General features: G+C 30.9%; 1 protein-coding gene across 3 annotated transcripts; it reads left to right on the top strand.

Moving 5' to 3' along the window:
• The first annotated feature begins 780 nt into the window (after positions 1–780).
• On the top strand, positions 781–20,026 carry LOC111708683 (F-actin-monooxygenase MICAL2). Of its 3 annotated transcripts, none has more exons than XM_023482125.1 (26): positions 781–946; positions 1,879–1,922; positions 2,101–2,202; positions 4,970–5,073; positions 5,296–5,399; positions 6,293–6,373; positions 6,473–6,516; positions 9,069–9,157; positions 10,229–10,321; positions 10,824–10,911; positions 11,764–11,832; positions 12,000–12,101; positions 12,267–12,382; positions 12,697–12,768; positions 13,488–13,556; positions 15,219–15,323; positions 15,441–15,519; positions 15,745–15,792; positions 16,026–16,098; positions 16,220–16,366; positions 16,908–17,469; positions 17,523–17,592; positions 18,067–18,152; positions 18,754–18,934; positions 19,119–19,255; positions 19,771–20,026. In XM_023482125.1, exons 1-26 carry the CDS (start codon positions 817–819, stop codon positions 19,841–19,843), a joined length of 2,868 nt encoding a protein of 955 aa, XP_023337893.1. In that variant the 5' UTR covers positions 781–816; the 3' UTR covers positions 19,844–20,026. The 3 variants fall into 3 exon arrangements, with proteins under 3 accessions (XP_023337893.1, XP_023337892.1, XP_023337894.1); XM_023482124.1 differs by having other exon boundaries at positions 782–946; positions 16,220–16,375; XM_023482126.1 differs by lacking the exon at positions 16,220–16,366 and having other exon boundaries at positions 782–946.
• The last annotated feature ends 266 nt before the right edge of the window (positions 20,027–20,292 follow it).

Here is a 20,292-nt window from a genome sequence, read left to right as displayed (position 1 = left end):
CTACATAAAACGAGGTTAACAACAAAGGATGATTTCCGAGAATACCGTACACTTTCTATTCAATCTTATATTTCTAACATTTATTTATTAATATTTGCATGATTATTTTCAATAGAGAAGAACTAATTTAATTATTAAAAATATCAGACATTACTTGAGTTTAGCCCTGTATAAAAGAATATAAAAGTAGCAACGAGAGAACTTTCAACAATTTCTACATATGTACAAAACTTCCGATTAACCCGAACTTCTTTAAATAATCAAAGTTTTGCAGTATTTTTTTTATATAAAGTAGATTCATTGATATGGACCACATTGAAAAGAATGCACCACGAATTCAGAAGCACAAAAGAGCACACAGCTTCAGAGTTTGGCACGCAATGCCCTGTAATACAGGCATTGCGCATTGTACACATATTTATTTTGTTTTATCTTTCCGGTAGAGTCTGATCCAATCAGAGTTCAGCTACGTGCTTGGTGACGATTTAGAACCAATAGAAATTGCAATATAGGTGACATCTATCTATCTCATGATCTAATTAAGAATGAATCCTGAAATCAGTGCTAAATAGTAAGAAACGGAGATGTGTATTTCTACTGAAAGAAGGACACTGTAGTACAGTATCTATTCTAAAATTGCCTTATTTCTACAAATCACAGAAGAAGAATCTTTCGAAGGAAAAAGAATCTATGAGACAGAAAGAGTAAGAAGTTTGTCCTACAGACTAAAATGAAGAGAAGAAGAAAAATGAGAAAATATTGATAAATATATGATTTATCAATAGTAATATTGCATATTTCTAGAAAGGGTAAAAAATGAGTTCAAATACCGGGATGGATGGCTCTAAAATCATCACCTTGGTTGCTAAACACTTTGAAATATTTTACGCTAGTGAGAGATTTGACGAGATTATTCAACATTTTTCAGAAATTTGCAAACTTTTAGGTAAATAATTTTTTAATACTATATAATATATAAATATATTTATTCTACTTAAAGCCAACCCATAAAAAGAAGGCTTGTAAATTGTAAAAGTAGTCAATTCATATTTACAGGCTAATTTTGCGCGGTTTCATTACTTTTAAAGAAAATTAATCTTACTTATGGGGAGGTTTACTATAGGGCAAAGTTTTTATTTTGGTTAAAAGTGTAGTATTTGACACCCATTTTACAATGATTTCTGATATATGCGAAGTTTGAACCCACAGGTCAATAATCACAAAGGAATTCAGTTTTTGTAAAACCTATATCTTTGCAACCTTATGATGTAAACCTTTGATATTTCAAACTTACATTATTTGATCTAATAGTATTCATAGCTTGAAATATTAAAGGTATACGACCTTGGGTTGCAACGATATTGAAATTAGATAAGCAGAGTTTGTGGCAAACTCAATTCATTTCAGGTTATCTTATCCACCGTCCTGTTCTTGTGCAGTGTATAAAGTATTCAGTATACACCCTATGCATTTCACCCGTTTGCAAAATTACTTTGCTGATGTTCCAAAAGGGAGAGCGGTTTCTCAGAAAATTAGAATGGGAGAGCCGGTCATTTTTTCGTTATTCCCGCTTTTTGAAAATTTAAACCCCCGAGGTATTGGTTCTAATTTTTATGAGAGTAAATGAGATTCCTTTGTATAGAGCTGAGTTTAACATGAACCTGCATAAATAATTTATAAGAAAGCGGGATTCAATAATAATTATTGCAAATCAAAAAAAGAATGAAATATCATTTTTTGACATTATTTGAAAAATCGAAGTCTATCCAAGGAAACAACACAAATGTTTAAAATTATAGAATGATAAATAGTGTCGTAATGTATTCTCATATAGAAATATTCGTTAGGACAAATTGTGTTAACTTGTTTAATTTTTAGATCTGCAACCTACCAACTTTTTAAACTTTTATCCAGCATTAAAGGTACAGTAGACTTTTCATTTTATTGTTGAAAAAAGTTTCTGATACAAATTCACCAGCAATCAGCATTTAGGACGCATATCAAAGAACTTAACACAAAATAGAAGACATGGAAAATTTAAATTTAATAAATGGCCTCTTCCATAAATATTTTATCAAGTTTGACAAGTATATTTTGTAGAAGAATGTGAAAGCGTGTCAAGGTATAAACTTGTTTAAAATTCTTGATGAAAGAACGAAACAAACAGTTTACTCAGACAACACAGCAGCCTCAAACATAAAGGTGAACATTCATTTTATATTTTTTAGTTTTTTATACATAGTTCAAGTGTTGCTATAGCTGGGTCTGTTTGACCAATACAATTCAATTTCTAGGAAACACAAACAGAAATAAACCATGTTGTTATTTGTAAACAATTGGAAGTATAATGTCAAGTTGTAGAAAAAATTTCATACTGCAGAATTTTTACTGCAAGGGAGTGTTTATTTTTCTGTATATCATAATTTATCTCTTACAATAAACACTAATATTTACATCTTTTAACACCCCAAATGCAGTACACATTTCTGAAGTGTAGTGCATGTACACAAAAACTTGTCAAAGTTCACAATGACATATAAAGTGTATTTTCATGCCTCTAAATGTACTTTCAACCCCGATCCCATTTGGGATCAGAAATGGAATTATATGGACCCCTGTATTAGAGTGGAATTTAGACAATCCCTTAGTATGAATTTTGTCAGTCCCTTTCAGCCTGAAAGGGAGTTCAAAGTGTACAATTCAAGTAAATGTTCATAAATTATATGCAGTAGAGTACATTAGTACAGTATATTCCCTAGACTATCCATTTCAATTTCGAATTTTTTAAAGCTGTTTAATTAACTTTATAATGAATTAGGTGAATAAAAAACATCATTTGATTTATATAGTTAAAACGGAAAATCAACGTTTGTAAAGTGGAAGGCATAAAGTCTATGTGAAATGATCATTGGTCAATTATGAAACCAGCCTATTTCATAATTTGGTTTTCTTTAATATTAATTTTAGATTTTCTATAAAATGATGTTCCAGGGACCAAAAGGTTATATAGAGCAAATATGTGAAGTACACCTGCAGTATGGAAACAGTACAACAAAATGGCCGTTTTACACTTTTTTCTAGTAAATTCCCCTCTAATATATATTTTATTCTCTTTGTATACACACTACACAGTTTACACATTTGGTGTTATCACGCATAAACAGAGTGATAAATCAGCAACAATCCAGAGGATGAAATACATAGAGTAATAAAACGAAGAGGTGAAGCTTAGCTCAGATGTACACAACCGACCTCCCTATTAAATAATTAATAGAATGGTCGGTTGTGTACATCACGATATGTTTACGTAACTAACACTGTACACTTGTATATAGAGTGATCGTATATTTAAGGGGGATTTTATGGAATTGACCGATTTTTAGTTTTTCTTTCTTTATTTAAACATAATTCGATGATGTAGCCTGCAAACATTTGACATTTTTCAAATATGTAGGTTTTCAATTTATTAGCAAAAAGTTCTGTCAAAAATATTAAGTTTCTAGGGCATGAATTTAACTTAAAACATTCTTATTTCAAACGTTTTTATTGTTTCTTCTCTTCAACTCTTTATCACAAACATGACAGTGTATGCAGGGTTACCCACAAAAGATTTAACAACGATGACGACCTGGAGCTCTTAACCCTAAACAAGCTGGGGGGGGGGGGGGGCGTTTGGCTCCTCCGTCTAGTTTTTTTGACTAATTTTTAACTTTTCATAAATAGAAATTTAGAGGATTTTTTTGTAAATTTTTTTTATGCATAAGGTAGGGTGCAGGGCGATAAAAAACCGGAGTATGTAAAAAAAAATCTTAAATAGCCCATAACTTTTTCATGACTAAAGCTACAGATCTGAAAACTATATTTTTGAAAAGCCCTTGAAAAATGGGCGCAGAAACGTGTGTTACACTTTTATATTTGTTTTAAACAAAAAAATATTTTATACATTTTTTCGACTTTTATTTACAAAATCCTAAAATCGTTTAGATCGAAATTTTTTGGGTTAAAACACTGATACAATTTTTGGTTCGTTTTATTCAAGTTCATGGTTTTATTTTATTTTAAAAGGCGCCACAATTATATTATTATTATACGTTATTTCAGAATTGCATGCTCTAAGCTTTGCTTTTATATTAAATTGTGCAAAGTTTTAGAGTGTGGCAAAACGAACTGTTGAAACGATTGGATTGGATTGGATGGGTTTATGTGAAGGACGGTTAATATTAAACTCTCTATTCGTAAACATTGGTGGAAGAGAAATTAAAATAGTACCGATTTAATAAGTTCTTTATTATCATTTTCCCCCTTTTTGCCTTATTCCCTATTTAGATAATTATAGTTATACAAAACGTCTACCTGTAAGAAATCTAGATGATGATTACTTTACTCTAACTCTAATACGAGTCTAACTGACTCTCTATCTCTCTAGCCAAAACTCAAGGCTCAAAGCACAACTGTGTAAAACAACGAGTAGTACTCAACTGATTTATTTCTATATACAGGTGAATGAACTGACCGGGATAGCCCGATACGGTCAACTTACAAATCGTTAAGGATTAATAATAATCATAGATAAAGTAGATAGCATTAAGAACATAGATAACATAGATTGCATTAATACAGATTATATGTTACATACCATAGTCTCATAGATAAATTATTTCTACACCTCCTTGATAAAGAAGTAATCAAGCTAGAAACTTAGAAAGGAGATACCTAAATGAGTTTAAATATGCAGAATAAATAACTCAAAGGGCACGTCCCTAAATTCAAGTTACGTTTTGATTTAGTTTTCTTTCATATTCATATTCATATTCATATTCATACAATTAAAAAATGCCCACTGAAAATGATATTATAAAACTAATCTTGATTTAGAAGATTTTATATGCTAAATATCTTCTTTTTGATTTTCAGATCATCCAAACTATGGAACTTTATTTTATTTTACAAAAATATATTTTAATTTCAGATGGTTGTGATAGGAGCAGGTCCTATTGGGTTGAGGACCGCTATAGAATCTCAACTCCTTGGTGCCAAGGTCACATTAATAGAGAAGCGGACTTCATTCTCCAGGTGATCAATTCTTGTCGTCAAGTGTTTACAACTATTATAGATTTTTGGACTTTAAAAAGTTTCCAAACAGTTTTACAAATTTCAAAATTTTTATTCTAAACATTTGCTTTCCACACTCTGCCAAACTTTGACTCTGTGAGAGAAATTGTATGTATTACTATTTTTGTCTTCTTTTCCACTTTTAATTGACAACCATTGTATTTTTTGTACAATCTTATTTAGAAACAACGTACTTCATCTTTGGCCATGGGTTATAGAAGATTTGAAGTCTCTAGGGGCAAAAACCTTCTATCCAAGATTCTGCACTGGAACCATGAACCATATAAGTACGTAAATAGTGAAACGGGTTCTTGAAACCATAAATCATATTTGTAAGTGAATAAAAGAAAGGATTTTTGCAAGCTTGAATCGGATCAGTAAGTAAATAAAGAACGGATAAACTTAAAGAACGGGTTCTTGGAACCTTAAATCAGATTAGTAAGTTTATGTATCTGGAAATCAAAAAGAATGTTTTAAGAAAATATCCAGAAATAATTATTTTCTCAGTTTTTTGGAAATTAATGGTTTTTGCAACGTTACTGGAAATTATAGGATGCTTTGTACGTGTCCGGAAATAAAATAAAATAAAGGTATCCGAAAATTTAATATTTGTTTAGGTATCTGTAAATCAAATGTTTTGTATTGGTATCCAGAAACTAAAATGTTAAAAAAGTATTCGGAAATTGCGATGTATCCGGAAATTACAATGCTTTAGGAACATCAATGAACTAAATGTTTTACTTTTGGTCTACAGAAATTACTATATTTTGTTTATGTATTCGGAAAGTTTTGTTTAGGTGTCCGGTTAACTTAAATGCTTTGTTTAGATATCCGGAAACTGAATGTTTTACTGTAGGTATCCGGAAATAAAAATTTTGTTTTAGGTACTGTAGTGATTTACAATTTTTGGTTTCGGTATCCGGAAATTACAATGTTTAAGTATCCAAAAGTTACAAGGTTTTGTTTAGGTATCCGGAAATTACAATATTTAAGTATCCGAAAGTTACAAGGTTTTGTTTAGGTATCCGGAAATTATAATGTTTAAGTATCCGAAAGTTACAAGGTTTTGTTTAGGCATCCGGAAATTACAATGTTTAAGTATCCGAAAGTTACAAGGTTATGTTTAGGCATCCGGAAATTACAATGTTTAAGTATCCGAAAGTTACAAGGTTTTGTTTAGGCATCCGGAAATTACAATGCATTCTCCTGAAAACTGCATTATGCTTTGGAGTGGAAGTATTTGGAGGAGTCGAATATCAAGGCAATCTTAGAACATTAATTAATTAGATTAGGATTTTTATTTCAATTGAGAGATTTTCCATAATTTGAGTTAAATAAAAAGTTCTTTGAACGGTTTAAGGAATTAATGAACCTGAATGTGTATCAGATCACTGGAAAATTATGGTAATTTAAGGCGCACCCTAAATATATAATTACAAGGCTTTTAGGGCGCTTCGTGAATCTTCTATTTCAACTTTTGTGGCTCTTCTGTGAGCATCTTCTTTTTGTTCAATATAAACAATAACAAAAAAGTTCGCGGATTTAGAATATATTTTTGTTCACGCATTTTCAAAATTTTACCAAATTTAAAAACTTGTCAACACAATTTTTTTTGTAATTTTGAGTATCCATAAACCTTCCTTGGGGTCATGTGAGGTACCACAAAATTTTTTTGCCCCGATCAGTTCGGCTGTTTTGACGTTTATTGGATTCAAACTGACAGAAAAACACCTATACAGAAAAGCAAAGTATATATAAAGGAAACTTTGGCTGATTAAACTCTCGTTTCTCCCAATGCTATTTTCACAAGTTCTCATTTCCTCGTGCAGACTGTAATGTTAAAATAATCGCAGCAAATGACAATAAATCTTATTATATCATATCTGTTCGGTTACATAGTAGTAAACCTATCGTGTAAGAATTCGCTTCCTAGCGTTTAATAATGCTTATTTTCATTCTTTAACGCACAGACCGTGTAAGAATGGAAATTGATACACAGTCAGAGCGTGACAGAATGTATATTCATACATGCTCCAAGCAATAAAGAATGGAAATTATTACACTAGTTGAAGAATATTCATTCTTACACCCTCTTTATATTGATCTTTTCAGCATAGATCAATATGCACACTCACCTTTTTCTTTTAAATATTGACCTAGCTTAGTCCTGACAGAAGAGTGGAAGGGGAGCCACCCCCCCCCCCTGTGTTTAATTAACATTAAGAATGATTCAGAGGACGTTCAAATTTTCTAACCTTTCCTTCAAAAATATGGACAATGCTTTAAGCCTTATGTTAGGCATTTTCATCAAACTGTCTGAGTCTCAAAGAATACTGCCTGACTCCCTACTTTATTCAAATATTTTTTTAGTTTTTTTTATTGCAAACTAAGTTTTGTAAGATTTTGCAAATCTCTGCATATTTTCAGAGCTTTTCCAAAATGGAAAGGTTATCATGTTTTTCACAATTTCAATCAACTGCTTTTTCACTTTATAACTGGATGCTGAACCAAAAAAAGCTTTTCCAAAATTCCACATTCAGTTGTAATATTTGGACAAAATAGACAGAATTTAGAGGTGATTGGGGTCGATTTGCCCCCCACCTCACAGCTAAAACCGGTTTTGAAGCACCTCAGCAGTCACCATATCTCGCATAGCTTGAGTTGAAGTGTTAACACAATAAAAAACATTGAAACGTTAAGTATAGAACCAAGTAATTGAAATATTAGTGTCACAAACTTTATGTAGGGTCTTAGCACTCAATATCAATGAAAACAAACCAATGAATCTTCATTCATGAATGAAAGACAAAAATCTTCATCATTTCATTTCTTGAACTGGGTCTTTCTGGATAATCTGCTTTTTTCTCCTCTTTTTAGAAGATTTAGGATCCAATATCCAGCAAAGGATTTCTTCTGTAAATAATTTCATGCTTTTGTCTAGTAGATTGAGACAACCAACTACTATTCTCTACTGCAGAGAAAAATACTTGTGAGAACAAGAAACCACTAAGTAAGGACCTCTGTAGAGGGAGAAAGTGGAGTCTTGGACGAATCTTCTCTCACAAACACATGGGATGAAAAGAGCAAACTTGGTGGAATTTGTTCTTGAACTGGGTTTGTTGGAGTTGAACTTTGATGTGGTGGAGAAAGACAATATTCTAGCTCCTCCACAGCATCAACTTAAAAAAAGCAAATGCATTATGAATTAGGAAACAAACAAGCTAACTAAGGAAACAATCACACCACATGCATTACTTACAAAAAAGAACCAATGTTTACCTACAAAAGGGTTTATAACATTTTACCTTTGTAACATTAGAAAAATAAAAAAAGTAATAGCCAGGACAAGAGCATAAGTGAAATACAAAAACAACCCTTCTTGATGTCAATTGTTCCAACTTGATAAAGTCGTATTTCACACAAATTTTTAAAATTATAATTTCTAGGGTATTTGCTCATGGAACCTCACAAAGATGATATAATAATAATCTTATGAGGATAAAAATGTCATAATGGAATTCTTAAACTCGATGAAATAATCTTGATGCATTCTTTAACTCAGGGCTCAAGATTATTTCATCTAGTTTAAGAACTACATTTTTTTCCTCATAAGACTATCGTAATATATAAAATTCTTTTATTTTCATTTATTGTAACACCCCCCCCCCCCACCTCATTTCAATCTCATAAAACTTCAAGTTGCGCATATCATTATGATCTTAATGACTTGCTACAAAATCTATAAAAATGCTAGAAAGTGATAGCAGTTGTGATGCTTATTCGCTGATCAGTAACTACTTTTAGAAACACTTACATTATATTTAATTTTTATAGAAATGTAACTTTACTCGGCTCAAATTGTGCAACCTTTTGTATTGAATTGTATCTAGTTGGAGGCACAGCTAGAAAAAAAATTTAATTTTGTCAGGAATACTAAATTAATTTATTTCTTCCAGGTGAGTCCTCCGAACCCTGAACTAGAAAACCAGCAGCTAGATGTTGTAATAGGAGCAGAGGGGAAACGAGTTACACTGCCAGGTTTCAGGTCAAACTCAATTTTCAAGAAAACGTTTTTAAAGTTTGCAATTTCCAGAGATTCTTTCTAAATTAAAAAGAATAACAAATCAAACTCAGGGCTTTCAAGAATTAATTTTTAATTTTGCAATATTCGTTTTTGTTTTGACAAATACGTCCAAATACGTCATGTGTGCACTTAACCTATTTGGAGGTCCAAGATCTTTAGGCTCACGGTCAAAAGTCTCAGAAAGAAATTGGAACACTAAAAACCTTTGATTTGATACCTCACATGATTTTATATTTTGACCTCTGGAGGTCATTGATGTTTGGAGGTCAAAAAGGGGTCCCAGAACGGGATCGGAAAACCAAAAAACCCTATGATGATCCATTATATGACCCATTTTCATTGATCCATTTTCATTGATTTCATATTTTGACTTCTTTAAAGGCCTATTTTTGAAAGGAGTTCAGAATGTTTGCGCATGACGTTTGTGGTTCCTAAAAATGTGAAAACACGCCTGATTAAACAAAAAAAATAATTCAAGTTAAATATCTTATTTTTCATAATTTCTTATTTTATGGAGATCAAAACGGAAGTTAATGACCTCCGCTTCCAAATTTGCTACGTAATCCGAGTATGTATTTGACCTAAATCACCTATCTCAATTTCTAGGACAAAACGGAGCCTAGGTACAAGCTGAGCTGATGTAAACGTAATTTGACTATTACACTGTTGACTAAACACCTTTTTACACCTAACTTAAACAAAAACTTATTTGATAAAATTGTCTAACCATATATCTGCCAAACTCAAATGCTTCATCGATAGGTTCGGCCTGCAAAATATGTTCAATGTCAAATTTGCATGTTCCCGAGCGATTTTTTGCGTTTTCCATCTTTATCAATTTTCACACAAACTTTTTACGAAACCTTCCTTATATGCCGGCTCCTATTAATTTGTACAAAAAAAGCCCCCCCCCCCCCCTCGACTCTGTGTCCCCGTAGTCCGTACTTTGAATTGACGTAAGAAAAATATCAGGGAGAATAAAACACGATTGGCTCAGATTATCGTACACCCCATAACAAGTGAATAATTTAGGAGGAAGGAGTTCCGTGGAAAGCTTGCAATAGCTATAACAGCAAATTTCGTTAATAAACGAACAACAGCAGAAGCTGTTGTAGAAGAAATTAGGTAATAATGCGACTCTAAATATTTAACTTTGAAAATACCAAAATAATAGTTTTTGTTGACAATTGGAAATAAATGGTTTTAAGTACATGTTTGTAAAAAGGGTACAGTCGAGATCAGAAAACGAGATTTTCAGTACACCAGAAACCTTTTGCTTGTACGTTACATTTTCAAAATACATTTTAATTTTTGCCTTGATTTCATAAAGATTTTATTTCTAATATGCATTTGGATGACGTTTACATCACAAGATTTTTTGACGAAACAGAAAGAAAATATCATTGCTTGTATGTATGTACTATGAATAATTATGCAGAATAGAATAGAATGAAAGTCTTCTTTGTTTTATCTTTTTCCTTGTGATTATTATAACGCTGAAAAGGATAACGAAAAACCATAAAAATTACAATTTTAAAAACGTTTATCGACCTTAATAGGTCAAATCTTTTAGCAAAGACGACTTTAATTCCACTTTAGTTCGATTATTTTCACTGTCTATTTTTAGCGGAGTTGCATTTGTTTACAAACAAGACTTCTTTAATAATTTATATGAAGAATTCGGAATTGCTTTGGAGAACATTGTTTACTACAAGGTTAGTTAAATGAAAGTAAAACAATTCAGAAAGCTAAGAATGTTGTATGGTAAATTTCAGAATTTTTTTAATCTTTTGCATTTTGATTACATTCGATAGATATTAAAATATCTGTTGAATATTTCAATAAAACTTTTAAGCTTGGATATAAAAAAATAATAAACGTCCTGGGGAGAAATTAGTAATTTTACGTGACTAAATAATATAATGCTTAAAAGAAAAATATAAATGATTCACATAGCAATTCAACTTGAATCAGATTCACATGGCAATTCAACTTGAATCAGATTCACATGGCAATTCAACTTGAATCAGATTCACATGGCAATTCAACTTGAATCAGATTCACATGGCAATTCAACTTGAATCAGCTTCACATGGCAATTCAACTTGAATCAGATTATGTAATGTATGTTTTACATTTATGTACACAAACGCGTTTTACACTGCAATTCTTCTGCAATATTGCAAATATTATTATAAAATGTTTTAAAGGCTGTACTTGTATATACCCTATATAGGAGACTTGAACGATACAATTCAACCGTAATGTTGCAAATTCAATCTTATATATTGAACATTAAATCTCATATGCTAAAATTTTAGGCTATTTTGCACACGCACTTCAGAGTTCAGTCGGTTTATGTATTAAGGAGAAAATCAAAATTTAAGCGCAATAAAAAAAAATTACGCAATCATTATAGAAATATATAAGATGAAACTGTTTACAAATTCTTGAAAAAATATCTGAAATATCTGGTTCACATTTAACCTTCTTTTGTTTAATAAGCCTGAAATTCAATTTCAAATTGATAAATACAAACTATTTAAATCAATTTATTTTTAATTTAGGATGAAACTCATTATTTTGTGATGACTGCTAAGAAACACAGTCTTTTGGACAGAAAAGTTTTAAAAAAGGTAAATTTTTTTTTCAATCGAATAAATATATTCATGCCATGAAAAATAACATATCGGCACAACTCTTTTCAGTTACTCTTCGGATTTTGAGAAAGATAGGTTCTAAGTAATACAAGACTAACTTTTTAATTTAATTAAACCTCGAAATAATGATTTCAATTTATTAGGATTTAAAGGATCCCATCGAGCTGCTGAGCGTAAAGAACGTAAATAAAGATGCACTCTATGATTATATTAGAGATGCGTGTGACTACTGCACGGATTATCAGGTAAACTAGGAAATTTGTTTTTGATTTCGTGAAATTAGATTTTAACACCAAGAAAGGTAAAAAAATGTGTAGAAAAAAACAATAATTATCTGTTTATTTGTTCAAGCTTGAAGAAAACTAAATTTTTACCAAAAATTGAAAGAAAACCTTATTTAAATTTTGTAGCTTCCCCAGCTTGAATTTGCTTTGAACCACTACGACCAGCCTGATGTTGCCTTGTTTGATTTCACAAGCATGTTTGCATCTGGGAATGCAAGCCATGTTAGAGAGAAAAATCAAAGGTAAATATATCTGTTTTCAATTCTTTATATCTTTTTTAATTAAAATTTTAGAAATATTGTAAATAAACTGAACACACAAATTTTAGTTGTCTAATCTTATCTATTTGCAACCTTTTGGTGTATCTATTCTATACCTTTCATATTTTAAAACTTACGACTATTCGACCTGAATTCTGATTGAAATATCAAAGGTCTAGTACAGCTTCTTGCAAAGATAAGGGGATTAGAAAATCAGCGTAAAAGTTAATTTAAGTAGGATGTAAGATTTTACTTTTAAGAAAAAATTGAATTATTTCTATTTAATATTTGTTTAGACAACTTTTGTTTGGATTGGTCGGTGACGGACTGTTAGAACCTTTTTGGCCAACAGGGACAGGGATAGCGAGGTAGGAGGGAGGGAAGGCACACCACACCTTTTTTTCGTCCGACCAAAAGTGACATCACAATTCACCATTTTTTCGTCCAACCACACCTTTTTTCGTCCGGCATTGTTTACATTCTTTTTTAAAGTACTTTGTATTATTTTATTCGAATTTTGAGCTACGTCATGGTTGTATATATAATGTTTTTAAATATTTTTTCCTTTTTTTTTAAGAAGAACATCTTATGAAGGTACATAGGCATAAATTAATTCATGGACATTTTTATTTCATAATACCTCAAGCCAATCAAAACCATTTGTTCCTGACCAAAAATATGTTAAGTTTTAATTGTTGATTCTAAAAATCCCAGCAACTATCACCTAAAAGTTGTAGTTTAGGAGTAAAATAAGAAAATAATAGAAATGTGTGATCCGGACGAAACATAGGTATTTTCCTTTTTGTGCTAAATTGGGCTTAGTGTTTTATTTTTCAAACAAAATGCAGTACAATATCAAACCATATTGAATAACATAACATTGCCTAATTTGCCTATGTTGACATAAAAAAAACACAACTGAAAACACAGAAGCAACATCCGGATGAAAAAATTTATTGATATGAACATATTGATCAATGAATATGGACTGCTCAGTCACACTTCTATAAACAAAAAGTACTTAGTTTTTATTTTTTAATTTATCTCAATATTTCTTATCGGGAATTTATGGTAAACCTTGTTTTAGAGGATTTCTCGGTGCCTTTGATTGCTGCTGGATGATAAAGCAATGGGCAGCCGGGGAAATGTCTCCAAGGTAAGTTTACCCTAAAAAGGCGGGAATGAGCTGAAACGGCCATTTTTAGAGCCCCTTTAGAATTTCTCTAATTGATAATAAAGAAGAAATCGAAATTTGTTCTTTCTTAGAGGGACTATAAAGGAAAAATGAAAGGGGATATAAAGTAAAAGTAAAAGTAAAAAATTATTTATTTATGAAATATAACAAAAACATACAAAAAAATGTGTTTCAGGAGAAAATATTTAAAAACCTCTAAAAGTAGAGGTTGTGGGAATATTTCCCCCCAATTCTAAAAAATATAAAAATAGAAATAATAGGAAAAGGAAAGGATAAGGAAAGTTACATATTTATTGTTTACACTATATTTTACATAAAAATTAGTGGTGGATTGTTAGTATTTTTCGACGATGAACTAACAACTTTTAGTTTAGTTTAGATTTATTTGGAATGTTTAAAAAAAAGTAAAAAAAGCTTTATGGAGTGTGAAAGAGATATAGGTTCTATGAAAAACGGGCATTTTAAAGCATCTTTTTAATTCGCGCTGATTTTTGACATCCTTTATGTTTGATTATATCTTTTACTCTTTTTAATCTTTTTATTCTTTTCTTTGTAAAGTCGTCTTTGGTTTCTTCGATTCTTTTGCAAACATAGCATGTGTTNTCTCAAGGCTTAAATTAAAAATGTAAGATAAAGCAGGGGCTATTTCTGTAGATATGTTTTTAAGCAATTTTCCTGAAACTCCATTTATATCCTCAGAGGTTTTGTTTTCAAGTCTTTCTAATTCTTCCATTATTTCTACTGGATCAGTTGGAAAATAAGCAAAAGAATGGATGGAGGAGGGTGGAAGGAATTCTGAAAAATCTTTATCTACTTTAGGAATAGCTTCTGCTTTAGATTGGCCAATAGATGAAAAATATTTATTGAAACATAAGCATTTTAGGAGTTGATCAAGACCTATGAGAATTCTTTCTGATCTGCATTTCTCGAGAAATTGATATAAAACTATGTCAAATTTGTATAAAAATAGTAGGTTTAAACGGATCATATTCAGCAAATTCACAACCAATCTGAAAACAACATGACTCCGTCTGTATCACGTGACCAGTATACTGCACTGGTGGGAGCTCTGGTCACTTGATACAGGCGCATAAATAATATTATCAATTATATCTTTTATAAATAAAAAAATTATTAAATTCAAATAACAATAGAAGCAAACCTAAGTTTCTTATGCTCATCTGGGATATCGTCGTTTTCAGATTGGTTGTGTATTTGCTGAATATGATCTGTTTATACAAAATTTTATATATAAATTTTCGTATAAATTGGACACAGTTTTATATCAATTTCTCAAGAAAGGCACATCAGATAGAACTCTCATAGGTTTCGATCAACTACTAAAATCCTTAGGTTTTCGCCTATACCCCCTTTCATTTTTCTTTAACAGTCCCTTTAAAAAGTGTAAAATTATGACAATTGCCTTCCTTCCTTCTCTTTGCATAAATCCGCAAATTAATTCTATAGATTGACCACAAACAAAAATCGTTAATTTTCAGAAAAATGTTATTTAAGAGAGTGGCACTTGAGGTCAAGTCAACAGTCCCTTTAAAATTATGAATTTTAATCTTATTCTTTATACAAACATCACTATAGAATAAGATATATTCTGTCATGTTTCAGTGAGGTTTTAGCAGAGCGTGAATCTATTTTGAAACTTCTTCCACAAACAACGCCAGAAAATATTACAAAGGATTTCAAAAAAATTTCTATTTACCCTAAAACAAGGTAACCAGAAAAAAAGTGGAAATTTTCTTTTTGTTTTAATTATAAAATATTTCTATAGAATAATTCTGGTTTTAATATTTTTTTATCTACCTTTTCTAACTTTATCATTGTAAATAGGTATCCAAACCTTCATAACTATATCTATACACCAAATCAAGTTGAACATCTCTATATAAGCGATGAATCAGAAAATAAGGTATTTTTATTTTTAACTAGATTAACTAGAATTTTGTTATAAATTGATCAACAGTATTTCTATCACAATTTAATGTTTCCCTAAAAATAATAGATAGAAACTTTTATCTGAAAGTTTCTTCAATGTGAATAAAGATGGGATTTCTAATATTATTCTTGATAAAAAAATTTTCAAATCTTCTTTTTGTTTTGATAAAAATGTTTCACTGAACATACCTTTTTCCAGGATCTTCCAAGGTATCTTCATCCTGGCTTTATTGAGAATCTCCCTTTGGTAATATTTTTAAATAATTAATATTTTATTGTTTTAACATTTTCACATAATATATTTATAAAATAATAATATATATATTAAATATACTGGTAACCTTTGTTGAAAATAATATTCAAGTTATCTACATCATTATTATTATATTTGATCATTAATTAAAATGAATTAAAATGAATTAAAATAGCGCATCTTATAACAATATTTTGACAATAGTAATAAAACCTTTTTGCTTTTAGGGTAAAAAAGTCCACCAGAAGGAAGAGAAGAAAAATTATAACTTTCATTTTCCAGTAAAGCAAAAACCTACAGGAAAACTGTTCAGCTTAATTTATAACTTTTTGGTTTTATAAAATTCTTTTAAATATAATCTTTTCTTTATGAGCTAATATGATTTAAAGATGATATATTAATTTGACTGATAATGTTACAGAGCCTGTATTTCAAGATGAAAGCAAGGCTTTCATGAAAAAAGATTGGGATTCTGTATCAAACAAATGTTCTCCAGCGTCCAAACAAGAAATGGCTCTTAAAATAGCAAAGGCGTTCGGAAATGGAAATCCGAAAAAATCTTCATCAGGGAAAATAGGTTGGAAAGCTTAAAGTTTACCAAAATATTTCCATATATATTATACGTAAAAGGAATTACATCTCTTTCCTTTCTATTGATGATTTTAGCTGATTTATCCTCAAGCCCTTATTATTACTATTTGAAATGACAAAATGTCAAACAAACAGACAGACATACAAGCCCAATGTATAACATTGTTAACACTTTAAAGACGATTGTATTGGGATTGAAAATAAAATTTAATAGTTCGATTTTTATTTTTCTGTCACATTTCTTTATTGCATTAACAAGAATCAAGATTTTATTTCACAGTGAGAAAGATATCGACATTTGTTTTGCTTGAAAAGATTAACATTCTGTCAATTTCCTTCATCGTCTTTGCAGCATTCATCCTCAAGTCACTTTTAAAGAGAAACCACACATAAAGATATTCAATGTTCGTCTAGAAAAAAGGTATATCTTGCATTTTTTCTTAATCAGACAGAAGTTCAAAGGGTACCGCTGTCAATGTAAATCTAAATAGACCAAGCATTCAACATTTCCTTTTCAGACCAGAAATCTCCACTTCCAGCTAAAAGTCCCAAAAACCATCCGATCAGAAAACCTGTTGAAACTAAAAAAGATCCGAAGCTTTCAATTCATAAACTCTGTGAACGAGAACCTGTTCAGCTGCATTCAAGCGTTGCACCGATAATACCTTCATCGGATATTGAAATAGATCCAGAGCTTGACAGTCTTCTAGCAGAACTTGAAAACGACCAAGATTTTCAAGAACTGCCTGAAAATGAACAAAAAACGTGGCTTGAATCCTTGTTCTTCCTTGACACACTTCATCTACCTGGACGAGGACCAAGCTACAAAGACATGCTAACTCCGACTAAACAAGCGACAAATAATACTCTCAGAGTCAACGGAAGTTCAGAAATAAAGGCTAATCCTGTAACGGCAAACAAGACAAATTTGGAGGATATCGATTCGTCAATTCATGTGAATGATAAAATGAGAGACCTTGCCAAGGATTTCTTTACAAATAAAAAACCCGAGTCCACTGTTGAAAGTGGAGCTAAATCCTCTACAAATAATTCCAAGACAAAACTACCAGAACTATCACGGTAAACTATTGCAAACTAAAAATGTATGAAACTTAATTTTTATACATGTTTAGAAAAAATTCAGCTGTCTCCTGTACTCCGAAGTTTACTCGAAAACTTTCAAGCACTCAATTAGAAACCGAGGTAAAAGGAATTGAGTCTTTGCCACAAACTTTGCTTTTCTAATCCCTATATCTTTGGATTCCAATGTCGTAGACCTTAGATATTTCAAACTATGCTTTCTGTTAGATCAAATAATATAAGTTTGAAATATCAAAGATTTACGACATTGGGTTCTAAAGATATAAGGATTATAAATTCAGAGTTTGTGGCAAAGACTCAATTCCTTTAAGGTTTTAGCATCACTCTCCGCCAAAACTCACTATTTCGTCGGTCAATGTAAGTTACACACCGAAAGCTTAGTTAAGGGTGGCATTCTTTACTGCAGAATTTTTTTTCTTATCGAGAGTTTTTAAAACATGTTAGTTCTGCAGAACATCAAAAGCGTGGAAAGGAAGTTTTCAGGCCAAATTAACACAGAGGAATACACCGAAAAATTATCATTTAATATCAGTTCCGTTGAACACGTTTTGTCCCTCTAATAATATGAATGTTAAGGTTGATCAAGATTTAAACAAAAACAATAATACGGTTGAATCCAGGGTGAACAATAATCTGTGCTCCTTAGCTCAGTCATATTTCAGGTATAAACTGCTTAGACGACAGTCATTTTTTCAAGTTTACGATTTAGTGTAAAGTAGTTTTATTTGAAAATAATGCGAGATGTCTACACTAAATAAACTTTAGTTTAACTTAATTTCCTAAGTATTGTATAAGAAAAGTTTTCACTGACGACTCCATATGAGATTGTTAAATTTTAATTAATTAAACAAAATATTGTGAATGCAACTTTAGGAATACGAAACAAAGGAACTAAGTTCTTGACACAATCTCTGATATTCTAACTCCTATATCTTTGCAATCCAATGTCGTAGACCTTAGATACTTCAAACTTTGAATTGTGTTATATCAATTAATCTAAGTTTGAAATATCAAAATTTTACAGAATCAATTTGCAAAGAAATAGGGATTCAAAACTTTGAGGTTGTGGCAAAAACTCAGATCCTTTATGAATGAAATCCTGGTGTGAATATCTACTTTTTTTAACTGTTTAAAATATGCAAAATGCAAATTAACACTTAAAATACATCATTCATGAATTTCCATCCAAGGTTTACACCATTAGGTTTCAAAGATATAGGAATTCTAAAATCAGTATGTTTAATAACTGATAAATATTTCCAGTGATTCTGGGCCCCAGCAGATCGTGGAAAGAAAGTTGTCTCTCAGCTCTAAACCTAGCGAACCAATAGTTCAGATGAATAGACAGGATAGACAGGGTTCAAGAGATAACAAAGAATCCTTGGTTGCGGCTTTCTTTGACAACAAACCCAATGCGCAGACACAGCTTAAGAAACCTGACAAGGTATTTTTATTAAACACCCTTTTTCTTTTTTGTGATTGTCACCTAAAATGTTGATGAACTTCGGGAAAAAGGGCAATATATAAAGATTAAAGGATACCCTTGTAAATTGTCAAAAGCACTAAATTTATTATCATTTACATTTCGTTCACAGTCTCTTTTCTCGTATTAATCCATCCTAGTGAAGGTTGTAACTGAGAGAGTTATGTACGAGCCAGGAGAATATGAAGAGGAGGAGGAGGAGGAGGGTCTCGGAGGAAATATAGAGGAATACTTTAAAGCGAAACATTCCAACCCCATTGAACCACCACCACCTCCACAGAGGTTAGAACCAATCTAAACTTAAGTTTTTATCGCTTTTGGACATACATTAGAGACCGATGATAATATCAATGTATCGATGACCAGGTTTTATAAGATTATTATCGATCGTTTCGCTTGATCTCGATATCCAATTCGGGCAATTTTAATTTTGATAAATGCTTGATCCCTTGATTAAATTTAACTCCACAGGTATAAACAGGATATCGACGCGGAATTAGATTAATCCTTCTTCAAAAGATGGAGATCAATGCTTGATCCCGTTCTCACTTCTACTCAGCGAAGTTATTTATTATAATTAAAATTTTTTCCGACCAAAAGACTTTGGATGTTTCGAAGACTAAATTGGTCGTAAGAACACTTATCAGGGTAAAATGTTCTAGAAATTATCAGCTATATTATCGTCGATTGGAATTTCAGACAAAATGACTTAAGAAAACCTAAAAATTTTAAAATATCAAAATGACCTTGTAGTACTTGGTTTAAAAAGAAAAAATATTAAATAAATCTAATTGTAGGAAAATGGACAAGCAAGCGTTTATGATGAAGGTCCTAGGTAACGCGACTGGAATTCTACAGGGAAAACGATGAATAAAAGAAGAACTTTGTAGGCTTTAATTTTTTCCTAAAATACATTTGCATATTTGCAACAAAAAAAGGAATCCATGGAGGATGATTAATCATTTTGGTCATGAATGTCAATTTTTACTATGTTTATTTTTTCATACATTAATAGTTTCTTTAATAACTAAATAAACGCACAATTTCATTGCATGAAACTGTCAATTATTTATCTCAAAAATATGGAGCATGTTAATAGAAAAAAGTAAAATAAACGAGTTTTCCAATGATAAAATGAATATAGCAAATATTATTATAATATCTGTTTATTAAATTACTTCATGTATTATCTATGTAATTTATGTTAATAACGATGTGATTATATCTTATATTTCAAATATCATAGGAAGCCAGAACAATTATCCTTTAAAATAAAATTTCTTTTATAGCACAATTTTAAGGGGAATGAATGTTCTCTG

Source organism: Eurytemora carolleeae, unplaced genomic scaffold (genome assembly GCF_000591075.1).
Source record: "Eurytemora carolleeae unplaced genomic scaffold, Eaff_2.0 scaffold893, whole genome shotgun sequence".
Classification (NCBI taxonomy): Eukaryota; Metazoa; Arthropoda; class Copepoda; order Calanoida; family Temoridae; genus Eurytemora; species Eurytemora carolleeae.
Note: the sequence above shows the minus strand (reverse complement) of the source record. Positions and strands in the feature narration are given on the sequence as shown.